At 54.4% G+C, this 19902-nt stretch overlaps 2 protein-coding genes across 2 annotated transcripts; both read right to left on the bottom strand.

The window, feature by feature from the left end:
* Positions 1-731: 731 nt before the first annotated feature.
* Positions 732-4822, bottom strand: LOC125963125 (uncharacterized protein CXorf49 homolog). Its single transcript, XM_049705110.1, has 6 exons — positions 4343-4822; positions 3128-4135; positions 2293-2449; positions 1687-1763; positions 1356-1401; positions 732-772 (listed from the first exon to the last, which is right to left on the bottom strand). The coding sequence occupies exons 1-6, from the start codon at positions 4637-4639 to the stop codon at positions 732-734; spliced, it is 1626 nt and encodes a 541-aa protein (XP_049561067.1). The 5' UTR covers positions 4640-4822.
* A 10638-nt stretch (positions 4823-15460) lies between these two features.
* On the bottom strand, positions 15461-19534 carry LOC125963126 (uncharacterized protein CXorf49 homolog). The gene is made up of 6 exons (XM_049705111.1): positions 19055-19534; positions 17855-18847; positions 17022-17178; positions 16416-16492; positions 16085-16130; positions 15461-15501 (listed from the first exon to the last, which is right to left on the bottom strand). Exons 1-6 carry the CDS (start codon positions 19349-19351, stop codon positions 15461-15463), a joined length of 1611 nt encoding a protein of 536 aa, XP_049561068.1. The 5' UTR covers positions 19352-19534.
* Positions 19535-19902: the final 368 nt, after the last annotated feature.

Here is a 19902-nt window from a genome sequence, read left to right as displayed (position 1 = left end):
GTCATAGAACCTGATGGGCCAAATTCCACTCAAGGGTGTACAGACAACCCGGCTGGAGGAGGGTGGTCAGCTGGCTAGGGCAGGGAGGATGTGAATGCTTCCAGATTGGAGCTCTGGAAGGGGGTCATGAGTTCCTGCTGATGGGAAGGGTGAATGGCAGAGATGAATGGGAACCGCCAGACCCCAGAGGAGGAGGGGGGTTTGGAGAGAGCTAGAAGAGGGCCTTCGGGGGAAAGGGAGGACGTGCCAATGTGGCCAGGCAGAGCACACACAGGACCCAGACCTGGGACACTCCGCTGGCTTGACTGCAGGGATGGTAGCAGAGGCTGGCCCAGAGTCCCCACCACAGGATGCCACAGATAGCGTTCTGGAAAAGGCTCTGATGTAGAGCAGCGCCCCGCCCCGGCCCCCTACCCCGACCCCGACCCTTACCCCTCCAGAGAGAAGGCAGAACACAGAATATGAGAGGTACTTTAATTGGAAACTGCTGTGAAACTGGGGCGGGGCGGGGGCAAAACAGGGGCGAGAGGAAGCCCTAGCTGAGGCAGAACAGGAGGGAATGAGCTTGGCCACAGCTCCAGGGCCCCAAACAGCTGCTCCTCTTGCAGGAAGACGCTGGGCTCAACCTGTGAAACAGCAGAGTCAGGGAAGAGCCTCAAGCCAGGGCCAGCCCCCAGCCCTGCTCAACAGCCAGGACTGTGGGAAGGGGTACGGTGTGTGTAACACTCACTTCAAAGGGTCTGCAACTTGTCAGCCAGGTACTGCATGGCGGCTGCAACAGGGACAGGCATTAGCAGGCGCTCCAGACAGAGGGATACAGAAGCCCGTCCCCCTATCCCCGTGAGGAACCGCCTAGCCCTGAAACCTGAAACCCCTCCAGACCCGATGCAAAGAGCTCTGGGCCTGATCACTCCCCACCACCCAAATTGAATGTGGAACCGGTTCCTAAAGGGAAACAAAATGTGCCAGCAGCTCTCATGCTGTGGGCCGTGCCACAACCACTCAGAACTTGTCACACACACAAACAAACAATCCAACAAGAACCTTAGAAGCCACACCAAGCAGCAGTTCAAGGGAAAAATCAACGAGGCATCTCTAAAAGTCCTATCAGAAGGACATTCCCTAGGACTGGTCTGGTTGTCAAAGTGTGCATGCAGTCCAGACAGTACTTTGCTATTTGTACACACGCCCAGTTGTACATGCACAGCCAGCTCCAGGGCCAGGCCTGAGAGGTTCTCCTCCCCACAGGGATGATCGTCCCTGCCAGGCCCACCGCACCTGCAGCCCACCCCCACCCCAGGTGCCCACCCGGGTTCTTCACTAAGACACCGCTCTCCGGCCCTGGTTCCTCATACCAAGTTGCTCCTTAAGTTCGTCTACTTCTCTCTTTAGCTCGAGACACTAGGCCAGCAGACAGAGGAGGAAGAGAAATGATTAGTATACTCTGGCCTCCTCTCTCCTCCACCTTCTCCTCTCCCCTCCACCTTCTCCTCTCCCCCGGGCCCTCCACCCCAAAGCCGGGTGGTCAGACTGGCAAGGGCTCCTCAGTGGAAAGGAGGTGGGCTCCCTCCGTGGGGTACGTGATGGGGGCAGGGGAGGGGGAGCCCACCCATGTCAGCTGAACTTGGACCCAGATCCCACCCTCGAGTTTGGGCCTGCATTTCCAGGATGCAGTGGAAGCATTACCCAAGGACAGCAGGGCGTTCCCAGTGGCTGCTGCTGCGTTTCCGGTCTTGGGGGATGGTCAAGTGGCCCCCGGTCACCTGAGAGGGAAAGGACACACAATCCAGCTTCCCAGGCTCCCAGTGAGGTGGAAAGGGCCAAGCGGGCTCTAAAGTGAGGTGAGGCAGCACCACCCTCTGCTGGCAACCAGCCGCCCCTGCTCCGCCCAGCAGCCGGAACCTTGTCTCTGGGCCTGCTTCCCCTGTTCCCCGGGGACAGCCATTTCGCCACTGTGGTCCCCAAACAATGTGGCTCTGGATTCGACCCTCCCAGAGCTGCAGCCACAGCCAGCACGTGGGAGAGCAATGTGGCCGAACAGGACATAACAGAAAAGGCTGTTCCCCTGCAAGTCTACACCCGGAGCAGCTGTTTGCGGCACTGCCACCGATCACCCCGGCCGCACAAACCCCACTCAGAGGATGATGTGGCTCAAGGACAGCCCTCTCAGCACCCCATCTCCTGTGGGAGAAGCTGCCTGGGAGCAAGGCTGTGCCCCCGGCAGAGACAGAGGCAGAGGTTTCTGTCCTCAACCCCTCTTCCCTCCCCTCATATCAAACCCACGATACTCACCTGAGGGGGCAGGCCCCCTGGGCATGACTTCTCCCTGGTTCAGGGCCAAGGGTTCTGAGTTTCCTGGATCTTGGGGGCCTCTGGTGTTGACGTCGCCACTGCTGGCTTTTCTACGATGCATGCGCAGACAAGATGTCCCTGGCCTGTGAGTTAGCAGCTGAAACAAAAATTTCTCACCGATTTGGACTAAGGAAGTGTGTGTGTGTGTGTGTGTGTGTGTGTGTGTGAGAGAGAGAGAGAGACAGAGAGAGAGAGACAGAGACAGAGAGAGAGACAGAGAGAGACAGAGACAGAGAGAGAGAGTTGTGTGATTCGGGCCAGGGTGAGGCAGGGAATTGGGAAGGGAATTGAAAGGCTGATCTCATTAGCACTTTCTCCCTCAGTCAGCCCCAGGCCAGCAGGCAGAGCTGATCTAGGCACAACAGTGGGACACTGAGAAAGCCCAGGCCCCCTGCAAGGAAGGTCTGGGGAACAGCTAGGAAGGAGGATTCAGGAAGCTGGTGAGTCTAAATACTGAGGCTTTCCGGGGAAGCTTTTAAGGGATCCCCCGACCCAATTCAGCTACCAGCCCTCCCTTCCATCCCAGCCCAAGTCTCTCAGAGGAGGTTGGAAAGAGGCCAAGGGTGGAGAACCGGGCCCAGGACACCCGAAGTGCTACCTTAATGTTTGTCCCTAGGAAAAGGAGCCCGATCTGGCATCGTAATGACCCAGTGACCGAGGGGCACCCAATGCTAACCTCTGAGGGGTGGACAGAGGCAGCATGGGTGAAGACGTGTGCCCTGGGTGCTGTGGGGGGGGGAAGAGTGGGGAGAGAGGAGGAGCATGGCCTACTCACTTGGCCCTTTGGGGCTGGGTCTCTATTTGGGTCCTTATCTTCTCCCGCCACTGCCTCAGACTCCCTTGCCCAGCTGACCACGGATTTCTTCCCAGCGCCACTGTGCTTGGACTGTTTGGTTCCCGAAAGGACCAAGGTATAACTCTTGGGTCTCCCAGGCAGCGGAATACCAGAGATTGGGGGGAAGGTGGCCGGTTCCACGGGAGTTGCCGAGATTCGCTGCCCCCGGGAACGGAAGGTTCCCCCCAGGGCAAGTTTGGATGCTTCCCGGACGGATTTCTTCTCCTGGGCTCCGTTCTTCCTAGGAGTGACCCGCGGCAGGCCACCTGCAGCAGCAGCAGAAACAGAAGAAGCAGCAGCAGCAGCAGCAGCAGCAGCAGCAGCAGCAGCAGCAGCAGCAGCTCCCGGGTAGCTGGGCTTGCTGCCCCCCTTGCCCCACAGCACGCTCTGCATTTTCTTAGGGGAAGAGATGCCCTGCTCTCCCACGCCCTGCCTTTCCACAACGGAAGAGAGTCCTCGTGGAGCCGAGGACAGGGAAGAGCCTGTCACGTGACGGTAATTCTCCCTGACTTGGAACTTCGAGTGTCTGGGAGTGTCCCCGGGATCCTCGGGTCTGCTGGGCTTGGCCTGGCCTCCTCCTCTGCGGTAAGTGCTCACCGTCATCAGCTGTGTCTCACTGAGTTCATCTGAGGACTCGGAGTCGGACAGCAGCCAGGCCAGGCCTTCCGCGGAGCGCCGCTGGCGATCCGCAGCCACGTTCAACCTACGCTTAGTGCCTCTCTTAGGGTTCCCCAAGGCCCGGCCCGCTTCAGGCCCACCGAGGTGGAGAGGGCCGGCTGGAGCCGTCGGCGCCTCCCCACAGCTCTGGCCGGGCGCTCCTCGACCGCCGGGACCCGCCTCGAGGCGCAGTGTCCACACGGTGGACTCTTTGAAGGTGGTGGAGCTCTCCGGGGACGGGTACCTGCGGACGCCCAGCACGTCCTGGTCGGTCAGCTGCTGCAGGTTGGCCTCCTTGGCCGCCTCAGACTCCTCGATCAGGTCCAGGAGGTCCCTCGTGTGCTCCTCTGGGGAGCCAGGTCGGCCTTCGCGGCCCCACAGCACCGGCCCTCGCGCTTCCAGCATCTCCCGCTCAGACTGGAAGCCCTCGGGGTCCGGGTATCTGCGGACGCCCAGCACGTCCTGGTCGGTCAGCTGCTGCAGGTTGGCCTCCTTGGCCGCCTCAGACTCGTCGATCAGGTCCAGGAGGTCCCTCGTGTGCTCATCTGGGGAGCCAGGTCCGCCTTCGCGGCCCCACAGCACAGGCCCTCGCGCTTCCAGCATCTCCCGCTTCGACTGGAAGCCCTCGGGGTCCGGGAAGCCGCCTCCGCCCTTGCCGCTCCGCGGCTCCCCAGACTCGGGGCCTGGGTCGGGCCCCGGCGGGACTGCGGGGCCGGCTATGCGGACGCCGGCCCGCTCCCTGACCTTTGGGCGGACACGCCTTCCCCACACATACACCTCATCCGGGGAGCTCATGTCGCGACCCGGGCGGCCCCGGAACCGGGGCGACGGTCGATGGCCCGAGTCGCGGTCGCGGTCACGGCGGGCTAGGCGGCCGGCGCTCAGAAGGGAGCGTCAACCACCTCACGCACCGCACGAGCTCGCCTCAAAAGAAAGGACGCGCCACTTTCAGCGCGCCTCTCACGCCCGCGCCGCAGCCTCCTCATTGGTCCTGCCCCCGCCAACCAGCGGGCGCCTTGTTCGCCCGCCCCCGTCGAGACCTAACCAATGGGGCCGAGGGCCTCTGGTTTGCTCGCAAGCCCGTGGGCGGTCCGGGCAGTTGGCTGGTGAAGGAGATGGTGGGAGTGCCTCCCTCTGTCAAGCCTCTGGGCCCGCCTCCTCCTGTCCCGCCTCCCCTTTCTGGTTAGAGTCACAGCTCTGAGCCTCCGTTTCCCATCTATACAGGGGGTCGAGGGCGTCGGGGAGTGAGGGCGCCGGGCTCCAGGGGTGGTGAGGATGAAACGTCAAGATGGAGGCGCTGGATGCCTAGCATGCGCCGAAAGCATTTGCCAGCCTCCCTTCCACCGCAAGCCTTAAGACCCAACAGGAGAATGGGCACAGGAGTCCCGCAGTCAGTGATCAGGGGTCGGCCAGAGAGCAAAGGGATCGTATTTTCGTTCTGTAAGGTCTCTGTCTCAACTGCTCCATCAAATGTGGCTCAGCAGACGTTACTGGCAGGCGGGTGTGGCGGATAGACTTGGGGTTGGCCTCGCTCCATCAGCCCTTCCCCCTCTCTGAGGCAAATTCAAAGAAGAGGAAATCGCAGTGGCCAGTTACACCCCAAAAGGTGCTCCCCACCGCTGATCCTGGAGATGTGAACTAAAACCACGAATCGGGTTTCACACACTAGGTTGACAACCTTCAAAGAGCTTAACCATTCCGAGGGTGGGAGAGGTTAGGAGCAAACCCCTGTGGCGGTGGTGCAAGAGACGCATTTGGGAGGTAATTTGGCAGAATCCATTGAAAGCAACTTAGTGCCGGCACGGACTCTGTGCCTGGCACTCTTCTAAGCGCTGGGCATAAATAATAATGCATCCGCGTGACACGCCTTTAACTGTAGTACCAACTATTACTGGCCTCTTCCCGGTGAGGAAACAGGCACTGAGAGGTTCGGCCACTGGCCCAAGGTCATTCGGCTCGTGGGGATCAGCGGCAGGATTGAAACCAATCTATCTGACTCCAGAGTCCTTGCTTTTAGCCCAAGATCTTTAAAAGGAAGGAAGAAGGAATCTATTTCCTCTATGCTCCTGCAAGTCCGCTGCCTGGTACTTCTTCCGGAGACACGCTGGTACCTGTAGTGTACAAGAACACATGCACAAGGGTGTTGGTGATGGGAAAAACTGGGAACACTCCAAATTCCCGTCAGTAAGGAAATGGATGAATGCAACGTGGCTTAGCATCCAGTAGCATAAAGCGTGGCAGTCCAACGGAATGCATCAGGCCATTCTCACAGCTTTCAGAAGCATCCGCCTGACTTCCAACTGCAAGTTGCAGAACGATGGCTTTGGATTCACGTTTGTAAGTTAAATCACTTGCGTGCGTGGGCACACGCACACACACCAGTCAATCCTATGTAATGTATGAGAATTCATTTAAGTATATGTACAAGTATGTTTTAAAGTTTTGAAGGACGCACAACCAAGGCCTACCAGTTGTGATGGCGGTGGGTGTGGATAGCCAGGTGTCTCTCAATTTTTCTTGGAGCTGTCACTTCTCAGCTCCCCTGAGCTGAGCAGTACTGATGTCTGGGGAGTGGTGCCTCCCTTGGTTTCTATACGGCCCATGGGTGTTAGAATTTCCCGTGTCTGCCACCCCACTCCTACTCTGACACCGCTCCATTCCTCCCATACCTTCCTTCTGCTCCTTCCCGTTCATACTCCTCTGTCTTCAGTCACCTCTCTCTCCTGCATCGTGCTCTGGCTGACCTCCTGGAGAGTCCTGGGGTGTCTGAACCCCTCTTGCCTGTGGAACTCAAAGGCCCAGTTTTCTGGGTCTGCACCTGAGAAGCTGGCTGTGCTGGAGAAGTTTCAGAGCAGGGGAGATTGGGTGCACTGTAAATCTGCAATCCTCCTCCTCGAGCCTGCCCCCGATGGTGCCTGCCCGTTTGTGGATACCGCCCTCTTCCACTTCTCCCAGTGACTTTTTAAGTCATGGTGTGCTATTTCAAATATGTTAAAATGGATAAGGAAGGATATAGCAAAATCTCCTGCATCCACCAGCACCCTAGGAAACATTACCAGTGGATTCAGTGGAAGCCTCCGTCTTCCCTCTCACCATTTCCATTCCCTTCCTCCCTCCCCCAGAGAGAGACTCCCAGAACTTCTTCTCACCTTCTCCACTCTCTTCGTCCCTGTGGCTCTCCTACCTCCTCTTCCCCTGCATCCCATACGTCTCCAACGATGTCTACTAATCTCTGCTTTAGCCCCCTGTGCTCACCAGGATCCAATACTGCTTTTGACTTACTCTCTTGGCCTGGGGTGGGAGCCAGTGTCAGAGGTTCCTCTTGGCTTTCCCCACCGGGATAGCTCTTACCCCACAGAGCAGTGACCCAATGTGGAAGTCATTGCTCCAACTGCCAAGTGCATCACTTATCATTATCAGCTTGGGGAGTGGAGAAATGACTGCTATTTTGGTCCAGGGACCCATTCAGCTCACTGTGAACCGGTCTCTATTCCCAACTCCTTTTAATGTCAGGGCCTCATAAGCCCCATTCTAATGGGGCCCCATCATGACACTTTGGGCCTCCTGGATCAATGTCAGCTCAGATCCTGTGTCCAGTAGTAGTAGAAGTGTCTGGGTCTTTTTCTAGCCTCCGGGTACAGTCACCTGAGAACTGACAGTCATTCTCTTTAGGGACGGTCATAACCCACTGCCTTGTTTCTGGATCCTTCCTCCTCAGGACTCATCCACCTCTTCAGTGGGGCCAGTCTCTGAATTGGCTCAGGACCAGGAACTGAGCAGGAGACTGTGGCATTTTAGCGGGATGATGGCCCTCCTTCTCTTGCATTCTTGCCTTTTGCTGGCTGTCGTTGCCCCTAGGGAGCCATGCTGTCTGAGCCATCTTCTCAGCTTTCTGCCGGTCAAGCAGGCACTCTTGACTGCCCCTCTGACCTTGCTGGTCGTTACTGGAAATGTGGTCTGCTGGCATCTCTTGGTTAAGAGCTGCCCTCTGCCCTCTATTATGTCAGAATTCGTTGGCTCCCATGGGTGGTAATGAGCCCAGGTCGGGACCACTTTCCTTCCATCATTGGCATTGGCCTCCAGAGGGGAGCAACCACCAAACTTCTAGTGATGCTGGGGCCCCTCTCACCAGAACACTCCTGATGGCTTTGGTGAGTGATGTGTCCTCTCAGCCCTACAGTGGGACATAACCATGAGGCCATGTGACTGGCCTCACCTTTTCTGTCCGTTCTAGCATGTCTGCATCACTCAACCTTATTGTTCCTTCCTCTGCCATCTGCCAATCCAAGGCAGGCATTTCCACTTCTCTCCTTATGGGCCATCACTTTCTCAAAGTTTCAAAGGGCCAGTCTGGCAGTGAATTTCCTCCATCTCCTGGAGTCCTTGCCCGTGTGTTAAATCCCATGGCATGAGAAAGCGCCTCCGCTCAGCAAAACTTGCTTATCCACTCTTATATTCCTGTCCACTTGATCCAGCACCCTCAAAATCCAATCCCAGGGATATTGCCCTGCTGCTGCCAGTACAGGCTTGTTATTTCTTGGTGTATAATTTCTTTTTCCCCTTATCAGGCTCGGCATATCCCAGTGAGTTTATGGAGAAGAGATGAGGGTTTCCCTGGGAGAGGCGTCTGTCACTTTGTGGGGGAGCAGACTCTGTAGCATCTACCAGCACAGGGCATGTGTTAGCTCTTGCTAGGGAAGGAAGGGCCACCCTGCAAGCTTTGAGGCCTCAGGACGTTTGGATCTGATAAGCCAACGTTTGGGGACATCCATGCCAATATACCCGGCCTACATTTCAGAGTCTGAAGTTTTCCCAAAAAGGGCCCTGACCTTCCCATAACAGGCCTGTGTTTGTCAAGGATGTATACATCTCTGGAGTTCTGCACTTACTGTTATCGCATAATCTGTGAGCTACTCAGCTGTCTCTGCAGGAGGCAAGGGCATTTTGTATGCCACCAAGAAAACCCCATGAATCTTACACTTGGCCCTTAACTGTTTGGTAATGTCCCTTAGTTTCTCATTATGTCTTTGCAGGGCGCCAGTATAACAGTGATGAACAGCCGCCTCTGCCCTCCCTATAGACATAGTGCCCTCCCTACCATTCAAAGGCCTGAATCATCTCACAGGCCACAAGTAAGACCCTCCACTGGGATATTTTTCAAGGTACGTATGGATAAAACCTTAAGGAATCAGGAGGTAACCTTGTGCTAGAGATTATCCATGCCCCACATAACACTCAAAATGGTATGCTCTTTGTCATTTGGGCAGTGAGTGAGCTGGTCCATAAACCCCATCTTATAGCTAACTTCTCAGACCACTCCTGGTACCACTTTTGTTAGTTTGGGTCCTCCAAAAATACGGACACCAAGGCATGATTGGACATGAACGAACATGATGGGAGAATGGCATGTGAAGGATAAAGGAGAAGGAGCAGGAATGAGTCTTCTTCTTCAGGGTGCGATGCAGGTCTGACGTCTGTAAGAGAGACGCGGGGGAAAGGAGGATCAGATAAGAAGAATCTCAGATGCAGTTTCGTTCTAACAGTAAACTTTAGTTCCGTTTAGTTTAGTTTGTTCAGGCTCATGTGGAGTCCCCACCCTACAGCTGCCATTTAGAGGAGTCCCTGTCCTGAAGCAGTATGCCCCTGCCATGCTCAGTCACTGGCTGGGAGCTACCCAGAGGATGTGGGATCTTGGCACAAACAATGGTGGTGCCAGAGAAGTGGCAGCTGGCACTTGCCAATCTACTATGTTCCCTGCAGTGGATCGGAGGGGCATGTTTCTATGGCCACCACAAGGAAGCAGAAGTCATTTCCGTTTTGAGTGACTTTGTGGTGGGGAGCATAAGGACACAGGAAGTAAAGAAAGATTGGGAGGGAAATGATGGGATTTTGGATACATTAAGGTTGTGTTTCTTATAGGACATGCAGGTGGAATTAGCCAGGATGCACTTAGAAATTTGGTTCTGGAACACCAGTGAGGGGTCAAAGCTAGAGAGAGATACAGATTTGGGAGTCATTCATTCCCTCAGTAAACTTTTATAGCAGTGTTTTTTCAAACGTCACCATAACCTTAGAAGTTCCTTGCATGGAAGCTCCAATTCCTTTCCCTTCACCCTCCTCAGAAGTAACCTCTATCCTTTGTCTTCATCATTCCCTTCCTTTTCTTTAGTTATTCTCTACATAGGTTCATATTCCTAACAACGTTGGTTTTGCTGCATCCTTTGGTCTTTATGTAAATGGAATCATTTGTGTTGTTTCTGACTTCTCCCGTGTGATACTGTGTAACTGAGATTCATCCCTGTTGTCGCATGTGGCAGGCACTTGTTCATTTTCATTGCTGTACACTGTTCCACCAAATGAATATACAGTAGACTCTCATTATCATGATAGTTATTTGCAGTCTATAAAGTTGCCATGAACACTGAATTAGGCAATCCTGAAACATTGCTCCTAAGGGAAATATAATTTCAAGTTCCTACCATCCGCTGGTCACAACATTTTCATCGACTGATCGCTGCGTAATCATGTTTCATGTGTGTTTCTGTTTAAAGGCACTCTATTTAATACAAATATTATTGATTCATTAACACTGACCTCACAGCCAACAGCATTATAAATCATGCCTGAACAAGGTTTATGTAACACACATATTTTCTTGAGTGCACGTCATAGTCATTTTGCACTCAAGGACACTAGACAGTACTTCAGCACTAAGCTTGGAGGCCATCTTTAATTATGAAATCACCAACAAAGAAGCACAAAAATGCAAACTATGTGGCACCAAATAAATCATGAAAAGGACACTTGCTTGCAGTATGAGACTGAAACCAGAAGGCAGAGCGTCACCTTGTTTGACCTCAGTTGGGAACATATTCCACCAACTCAAATTTTTCACAGCTCTCTCGAATGAGGAGGAAAGCACTCTGGTGCTGATTTGTGGTTAAAAATGAATTTTAGCAAATAGGGGAATTTGCAAGTATGGAATCTACAAATAACAAGAATCAACTGTATCTCAACCTATGTATCCATTCTACTGTCAATGGGTAATTTGGGTTGTTTCCATTTGGGCAGATATTATTCATAGCGCTACTATAAACATTCTGGCGCATGTTTCCTGGTGCCCACGTACAAGAGCCTTCCAGGGCAGAGCTTTCCAACTTTTGGACCTGGGACTTTGAGGCCTTCATCTCCAGAGATAGCCAGACAGCAGCCCCTGGACCGCTTGGTTCTGGCCCTGAACAACTTTGTCATCTTACTCCTGTATGCCATACAATCATCATTTTCTGTGTGAGCCATAGAATCAAATGGCTGGGAAGCTGCGTTCCAGTGCTCATACTTAGGACTGAAATTGTCATCTCATAGGGAAAGAAGATTTCCAACATTACTAGATCATGCCAGAGTTTTTACAATGCGGTCATGCTAATTTCTACTCCTATCAACAGTGTTTAACTGTTCCACATCCTCATCAACATTTGATATTAACAAAGTACAAAATTGTTGTCAATCTTGTGATAGTGAAATGGCGTCTCATTGTAGATTTAATCTGCAATTTCTTGATTAGTAATAATATTAGTAATAATATTGAGCAGCTTTTCATATGCTTGGCCTTGGGGATTTTCTTGTCTATGAGGTGTTCATTTAGTGTCCTTTGCCCATTTTCCCCTTGGGTTGTTTGCATATTTATTTGTGGAAGTTCTTTATGTATTCTATACTTTAATTCTTTGATGATTTCGTGTTATGTGAATATCTTCTAGTTTTTAGCTTGCCTTCACTCTTTTTATCATACCTTTTAACGAACAAAAGCACTTCTTTTTAATTTTTCACAGCACTTTATTATGAAAAGTTCCATACAAGAAGATCACGGGACTTCCCTGGTGGCACAGTGGTTAAGAATCTGCCTGCCAATGTAGGGGACACGGGTTCGATCCCTGGTCCCAGAAGATCCCCTATGCCACGGAGCAACTAAGCCTGTGCGGCACAGCTACTGGAGCCTGTGCTCTAGAGCCTGCGTGCCACAACTGCTGAAGCCTGCGTGCCTAGAGCCCATGCTCCACAACAAGAGAAGCCACTGCAATGAGAAGCCCGCGCACCACAACGAAGAGTAGCCCCTGCTAACCGCAACTAGAGAAAGCCCGCGCGCAGCCACAGAGGCCCAGCGCAGCCAAATAAATAAATAAACTTTTAAAAGAAAGAAGAAGATCACAAGATGATCCGGGAAAGTTGAGGGGGTACTTGCTGATCATGGACCACCTTCGCTCTCACCTGATGACCTTGCTTCCCATTTCATTGAGAGTATACAGGCAATCAGAAACAAACTTCCCTCATTCATAAATAGTTTTCTCTATTTTGGATCATTCCTATCAGCATACAAGTATGTTGTCGTTTCTCCCAATTAAAGAAAACCTTCTTTTGATTCCAATTTCCCTTCAAGCGACACCATTTTTCTCTGCTCACCTTCACATAAAAACTCCTTAAGAGTCAGTGTATACTTGCTGTCTCAAATTCCTCTCTTCTCATTCACTCTTTCTCTCCTTTCCATTTAACAATTCTCTATTGAGGGCTGACAAGGTACTGTTCTAACACATGGTGCTGTTCTAACACATGGTGCTACATCACTGAGAAAAACAGATGACGTTCCTTCCCTCAAGAGCTTACATTTCTGTCATAGGCCTATTGGCAATATTTTCTCAATCTTCAACTATGTCCATTCCTTTGTTGTTGGAAATCACTTTCCTGGACCCAGTTTCAATCTTTATGGGTTGCCTAGAGTGTTGCTCCTAGAACACTCCTTTACCAAAACCCTAAGTGGGATCTTCTGCTTCCTAGAACTAATGTCTTCATTGTTCTTGGTTTACCACAGTGTTTTGATGGTACTCATTCTCCAGGTACCATGGGTGATAATTTCTTTTAAGACTTTGCATGAACAAATATTACCTTTAATATTACCTTTAATTTCATGCTTATTTGATAGCTGATATATAATTTCAGGCTGAAAAGTTTTCTGACTTTCAATGTCACTTTTGAGAATGCTGGTACTATTTTGCATGCCATTATGATTCCCAAGTCTTTATGTATGACACATTTAATGTTTTTAGTTACATATATTTTGATTTATTACATAGTAAAATTAACTTTTTTGTTTTCAGTACCATGAGTTTTAACACATGGACAGATTTGTGTAACTATCACCACAATCAGGATACAAAACAGTTCCATCAGCCCCAAAATCTCCCTCATTCTGCTGCTTTGTAGTCAAACCATCTCCCCCATCCCAAACCTCTGATAACTGGTGATCTGTTTCCCATCCCTATAGTTTTACCTTTTCCAAATATTATACAAACACAATCACACAGTATGTAACATTTTGAGACTGGCTTCTTTCATTTAGCATAATGCATTTGCGATTCATCCAAGTTGTTGCATGTATCAAGAGTTCCTTCCTTTGTATTGTTAAAGAATGTTTCATTTATAGATGTATGGTTTTATTCGTTCATCTGTTGAATAACATCTTGATTGCTTTCAGTTTGGGGTGACTATGAATAAGGTTTCTATTAACATTCTGTTAACATTCTATTAACATCCATAGTGTGCACTGGGAAGCGAGTTCCTGTGATGGCTGTCTCCAGCCTGTAGTTAGCTTCACTCTCTCCAGAGTGTCTGCAGGGACACATGACCTGGAATGACTGTCTCTACTGGTCAGAGGCAGGTCCAAGGTCTAAGCTAGCTCTGTTTCCTCGAAGTGCACACACACTCATTGGTAATGGCCTCAGCTCAGTGGGGAGCAGTGCCGGAGCAAGAGGGGCTAGAACGTAAGCCTGGTACAGGCTGGGTGGGGCACTGGGTACATTCTAGGAATCCAGCCAGAGGCCTGGGCAGCAATCAAGCCCACCTTCTCCAGGGAGGGGTTTGAGGCGAAGGATTAAGTCCCACGAACGTTCTTTTCTGACCCTGAGGTCTGTGACTGTCCCATCCCACCTGTGGTCTGTCCACCTGAGCTCATGCCATGGACTCTGGAAGGGAGTCAGGGTGAGAATATGGGGGAAGGGTGGACCCAAGTGCTCCCCATTGTCCAGGTGCAGTCACTCCTTACTTCCCATCCTCACTGCGCCCATCCTGCCCCTGTCCCGGGTAGCTCATGTTGGGTGGCCTCATATATGGGTCCCCTGATTCTAAGATGAGCTACTCTGAGGAGCCACCCTTCCCAATCTCATTCCATCCACACCCACAGTAGTTGTCAGACATCATAGGATCACAGAGTAGGATCGAGAGCCACCTCCAGCGAATCCAACATTTCGAGCATCCCGACACCCTGTCGTGGGGTTTGGTGACTTCTGCATCATCCCCCTCCTATGTTTTGGGAATTTAAGGACAACCCTTGAACAAAACAGATCCGACCCTTGCTTTTGCTCATTCAATGCCTTACAGAACCTGGACCAGCCTCTACTCCCTTTACTCCCTGAATCACATCTTTCTCCCTCAAGGGAGATTACCCCTGATTACATTTATTCACACACAGGGACACACCGTCACCAACCTTGAATGGCCAATCTACCATCATACCCCCTTTTGTGTAGTAAAACACCGGTCTTTCGGGAAGGGTGTCAGGCACAACCACCCTTGCCTCACTCAAACACAAGTCTGTCCCTCTGAGTCTCAGGCTGGTACAGCCCTGGGTCCTGGCTGAGGGAAGGAAGTGCTCCCCAACCTCGAGTGAGGGGGAAATCGAACATGGAGTTCAGACTCAATCTCGTGTGTCCTAAAGACGCAGTCTGGGAGATTGAGCTGGGACACGGAAATATCATTTCCAGGAAAATCTGTGTCATGGGGCTGGTGGAAGAGTATTTGACGGGGACCATGCAACAACACAGACCGACTAACCACACTCGTCATAGAACCTGATGGGCCAAATTCCACTCAAGGGTGTACAGACAACCCGGCTGGAGGAGGGTGGTCAGCTGGCTAGGGCAGGGAGGATGTGAATGCTTCCAGATTGGAGCTCTGGAAGGGGGTCATGAGTTCCTGCTGATGGGAAGGGTGAATGGCAGAGATGAATGGGAACCGCCAGACCCCAGAGGAGGAGGGGGGTTTGGAGAGAGCTAGAAGAGGGCCTTCGGGGGAAAGGGAGGACGTGCCAATGTGGCCAGGCAGAGCACACACAGGACCCAGACCTGGGACACTCCGCTGGCTTGACTGCAGGGATGGTAGCAGAGGCTGGCCCAGAGTCCCCACCACAGGATGCCACAGATAGCGTTCTGGAAAAGGCTCTGATGTAGAGCAGCGCCCCGCCCCGGCCCCCTACCCCGACCCCGACCCTTACCCCTCCAGAGAGAAGGCAGAACACAGAATATGAGAGGTACTTTAATTGGAAACTGCTGTGAAACTGGGGCGGGGCGGGGGCAAAACAGGGGCGAGAGGAAGCCCTAGCTGAGGCAGAACAGGAGGGAACGAGCTTGGCCACAGCTCCAGGGCCCCAAACAGCTGCTCCTCTTGCAGGAAGACGCTGGGCTCAACCTGTGAAACAGCAGAGTCAGGGAAGAGCCTCAAGCCAGGGCCAGCCCCCAGCCCTGCTCAACAGCCAGGACTGTGGGAAGGGGTACGGTGTGTGTAACACTCACTTCAAAGGGTCTGCAACTTGTCAGCCAGGTACTGCATGGCGGCTGCAACAGGGACAGGCATTAGCAGGCGCTCCAGACAGAGGGATACAGAAGCCCGTCCCCCTATCCCCGTGAGGAACCGCCTAGCCCTGAAACCTGAAACCCCTCCAGACCCGATGCAAAGAGCTCTGGGCCTGATCACTCCCCACCACCCAAATTGAATGTGGAACCGGTTCCTAAAGGGAAACAAAATGTGCCAGCAGCTCTCATGCTGTGGGCCGTGCCACAACCACTCAGAACTTGTCACACACACAAACAAACAATCCAACAAGAACCTTAGAAGCCACACCAAGCAGCAGTTCAAGGGAAAAATCAACGAGGCATCTCTAAAAGTCCTATCAGAAGGACATTCCCTAGGACTGGTCTGGTTGTCAAAGTGTGCATGCAGTCCAGACAGTACTTTGCTATTTGTACACACGCCCAGTTGTACATGCACAGCCAGCTCCAGGGCCAGGCCTGAGAGGTTCTCCTCCCCACAGGGATGATCGTCCCTGCCAGGCCCACCGCACCTGCAGCCCACCCCCACCCCAGGTGCCCACCCGGGTTCTTCACTAAGACACCGCTCTCCGGCCCTGGTTCCTCATACCAAGTTGCTCCTTAAGTTCGTCTACTTCTCTCTTTAGCTCGAGACACTAGGCCAGCAGACAGAGGAGGAAGAGAAATGATTAGTATACTCTGGCCTCCTCTCTCCTCCACCTTCTCCTCTCCCCTCCACCTTCTCCTCTCCCCCGGGCCCTCCACCCCAAAGCCGGGTGGTCAGACTGGCAAGGGCTCCTCAGTGGAAAGGAGGTGGGCTCCCTCCGTGGGGTACGTGATGGGGGCAGGGGAGGGGGAGCCCACCCATGTCAGCTGAACTTGGACCCAGATCCCACCCTCGAGTTTGGGCCTGCATTTCCAGGATGCAGTGGAAGCATTACCCAAGGACAGCAGGGCGTTCCCAGTGGCTGCTGCTGCGTTTCCGGTCTTGGGGGATGGTCAAGTGGCCCCCGGTCACCTGAGAGGGAAAGGACACACAATCCAGCTTCCCAGGCTCCCAGTGAGGTGGAAAGGGCCAAGCGGGCTCTAAAGTGAGGTGAGGCAGCACCACCCTCTGCTGGCAACCAGCCGCCCCTGCTCCGCCCAGCAGCCGGAACCTTGTCTCTGGGCCTGCTTCCCCTGTTCCCCGGGGACAGCCATTTCGCCACTGTGGTCCCCAAACAATGTGGCTCTGGATTCGACCCTCCCAGAGCTGCAGCCACAGCCAGCACGTGGGAGAGCAATGTGGCCGAACAGGACATAACAGAAAAGGCTGTTCCCCTGCAAGTCTACACCCGGAGCAGCTGTTTGCGGCACTGCCACCGATCACCCCGGCCGCACAAACCCCACTCAGAGGATGATGTGGCTCAAGGACAGCCCTCTCAGCACCCCATCTCCTGTGGGAGAAGCTGCCTGGGAGCAAGGCTGTGCCCCCGGCAGAGACAGAGGCAGAGGTTTCTGTCCTCAACCCCTCTTCCCTCCCCTCATATCAAACCCACGATACTCACCTGAGGGGGCAGGCCCCCTGGGCATGACTTCTCCCTGGTTCAGGGCCAAGGGTTCTGAGTTTCCTGGATCTTGGGGGCCTCTGGTGTTGACGTCGCCACTGCTGGCTTTTCTACGATGCATGCGCAGACAAGATGTCCCTGGCCTGTGAGTTAGCAGCTGAAACAAAAATTTCTCACCGATTTGGACTAAGGAAGTGTGTGTGTGTGTGTGTGTGTGTGTGTGTGAGAGAGAGAGAGAGACAGAGAGAGAGAGACAGAGACAGAGAGAGAGACAGAGAGAGACAGAGACAGAGAGAGAGAGTTGTGTGATTCGGGCCAGGGTGAGGCAGGGAATTGGGAAGGGAATTGAAAGGCTGATCTCATTAGCACTTTCTCCCTCAGTCAGCCCCAGGCCAGCAGGCAGAGCTGATCTAGGCACAACAGTGGGACACTGAGAAAGCCCAGGCCCCCTGCAAGGAAGGTCTGGGGAACAGCTAGGAAGGAGGATTCAGGAAGCTGGTGAGTCTAAATACTGAGGCTTTCCGGGGAAGCTTTTAAGGGATCCCCCGACCCAATTCAGCTACCAGCCCTCCCTTCCATCCCAGCCCAAGTCTCTCAGAGGAGGTTGGAAAGAGGCCAAGGGTGGAGAACCGGGCCCAGGACACCCGAAGTGCTACCTTAATGTTTGTCCCTAGGAAAAGGAGCCCGATCTGGCATCGTAATGACCCAGTGACCGAGGGGCACCCAATGCTAACCTCTGAGGGGTGGACAGAGGCAGCATGGGTGAAGATGTGTGCCCTGGGTGCTGTGGGGGGGGGAAGAGTGGGGAGAGAGGAGGAGCATGGCCTACTCACTTGGCCCTTTGGGGCTGGGTCTCTATTTGGGTCCTTATCTTCTCCCGCCACTGCCTCAGACTCCCTTGCCCAGCTGACCACGGATTTCTTCCCAGCGCCACTGTGCTTGGACTGTTTGGTTCCCGAAAGGACCAAGGTATAACTCTTGGGTCTCCCAGGCAGCGGAATACCAGAGATTGGGGGGAAGGTGGCCGGTTCCACGGGAGTTGCCGAGATTCGCTGCCCCCGGGAACGGAAGGTTCCCCCCAGGGCAAGTTTGGATGCTTCCCGGACGGATTTCTTCTCCTGGGCTCCGTTCTTCCTAGGAGTGACCCGCGGCAGGCCACCTGCAGCAGCAGCAGAAACAGAAGAAGCAGCAGCAGCAGCAGCAGCAGCAGCAGCAGCAGCTCCCGGGTAGCTGGGCTTGCTGCCCCCCTTGCCCCACAGCACGCTCTGCATTTTCTTAGGGGAAGAGATGCCCTGCTCTCCCACGCCCTGCCTTTCCACAACGGAAGAGAGTCCTCGTGGAGCCGAGGACAGGGAAGAGCCTGTCACGTGACGGTAATTCTCCCTGACTTGGAACTTCGAGTGTCTGGGAGTGTCCCCGGGATCCTCGGGTCTGCTGGGCTTGGCCTGGCCTCCTCCTCTGCGGTAAGTGCTCACCGTCATCAGCTGTGTCTCACTGAGTTCATCTGAGGACTCGGAGTCGGACAGCAGCCAGGCCAGGCCTTCCGCGGAGCGCCGCTGGCGATCCGCAGCCACGTTCAACCTACGCTTAGTGCCTCTCTTAGGGTTCCCCAAGGCCCGGCCCGCTTCAGGCCCACCGAGGTGGAGAGGGCCGGCTGGAGCCGTCGGCGCCTCCCCACAGCTCTGGCCGGGCGCTCCTCGACCGCCGGGACCCGCCTCGAGGCGCAGTGTCCACACGGTGGACTCTTTGAAGGTGGTGGAGCTCTCCGGGGACGGGTACCTGCGGACGCCCAGCACGTCCTGGTCGGTCAGCTGCTGCAGGTTGGCCTCCTTGGCCGCCTCAGACTCCTCGATCAGGTCCAGGAGGTCCCTCGTGTGCTCCTCTGGGGAGCCAGGTCGGCCTTCGCGGCCCCACAGCACCGGCCCTCGCGCTTCCAGCATCTCCCGCTCAGACTGGAAGCCCTCGGGGTCCGGGTATCTGCGGACGCCCAGCACGTCCTGGTCGGTCAGCTGCTGCAGGTTGGCCTCCTTGGCCGCCTCAGACTCGTCGATCAGGTCCAGGAGGTCCCTCGTGTGCTCATCTGGGGAGCCAGGTCCGCCTTCGCGGCCCCACAGCACAGGCCCTCGCGCTTCCAGCATCTCCCGCTTCGACTGGAAGCCCTCGGGGTCCGGGAAGCCGCCTCCGCCCTTGCCGCTCCGCGGCTCCCCAGACTCGGGGCCTGGGTCGGGCCCCGGCGGGACTGCGGGGCCGGCTATGCGGACGCCGGCCCGCTCCCTGACCTTTGGGCGGACACGCCTTCCCCACACATACACCTCATCCGGGGAGCTCATGTCGCGACCCGGGCGGCCCCGGAACCGGGGCGACGGTCGATGGCCCGAGTCGCGGTCGCGGTCACGGCGGGCTAGGCGGCCGGCGCTCAGAAGGGAGCGTCAACCACCTCACGCACCGCACGAGCTCGCCTCAAAAGAAAGGACGCGCCACTTTCAGCGCGCCTCTCACGCCCGCGCCGCAGCCTCCTCATTGGTCCTGCCCCCGCCAACCAGCGGGCGCCTTGTTCGCCCGCCCCCGTCGAGACCTAACCAATGGGGCCGAGGGCCTCTGGTTTGCTCGCAAGCCCGTGGGCGGTCCGGGCAGTTGGCTGGTGAAGGAGATGGTGGGAGTGCCTCCCTCTGTCAAGCCTCTGGGCCCGCCTCCTCCTGTCCCGCCTCCCCTTTCTGGTTAGAGTCACAGCTCTGAGCCTCCGTTTCCCATCTATACAGGGGGTCGAGGGCGTCGGGGAGTGAGGGCGCCGGGCTCCAGGGGTGGTGAGGATGAAACGTCAAGATGGAGGCGCTGGATGCCTAGCATGCGCCGAAAGCATTTGCCAGCCTCCCTTCCACCG

The sequence above is a fragment of the Orcinus orca genome, chromosome X, assembly GCF_937001465.1.
Source record: "Orcinus orca chromosome X, mOrcOrc1.1, whole genome shotgun sequence".
NCBI classification, from domain to species: Eukaryota; Metazoa; Chordata; class Mammalia; order Artiodactyla; family Delphinidae; genus Orcinus; species Orcinus orca.
Note: the sequence above shows the minus strand (reverse complement) of the source record. Positions and strands in the feature narration are given on the sequence as shown.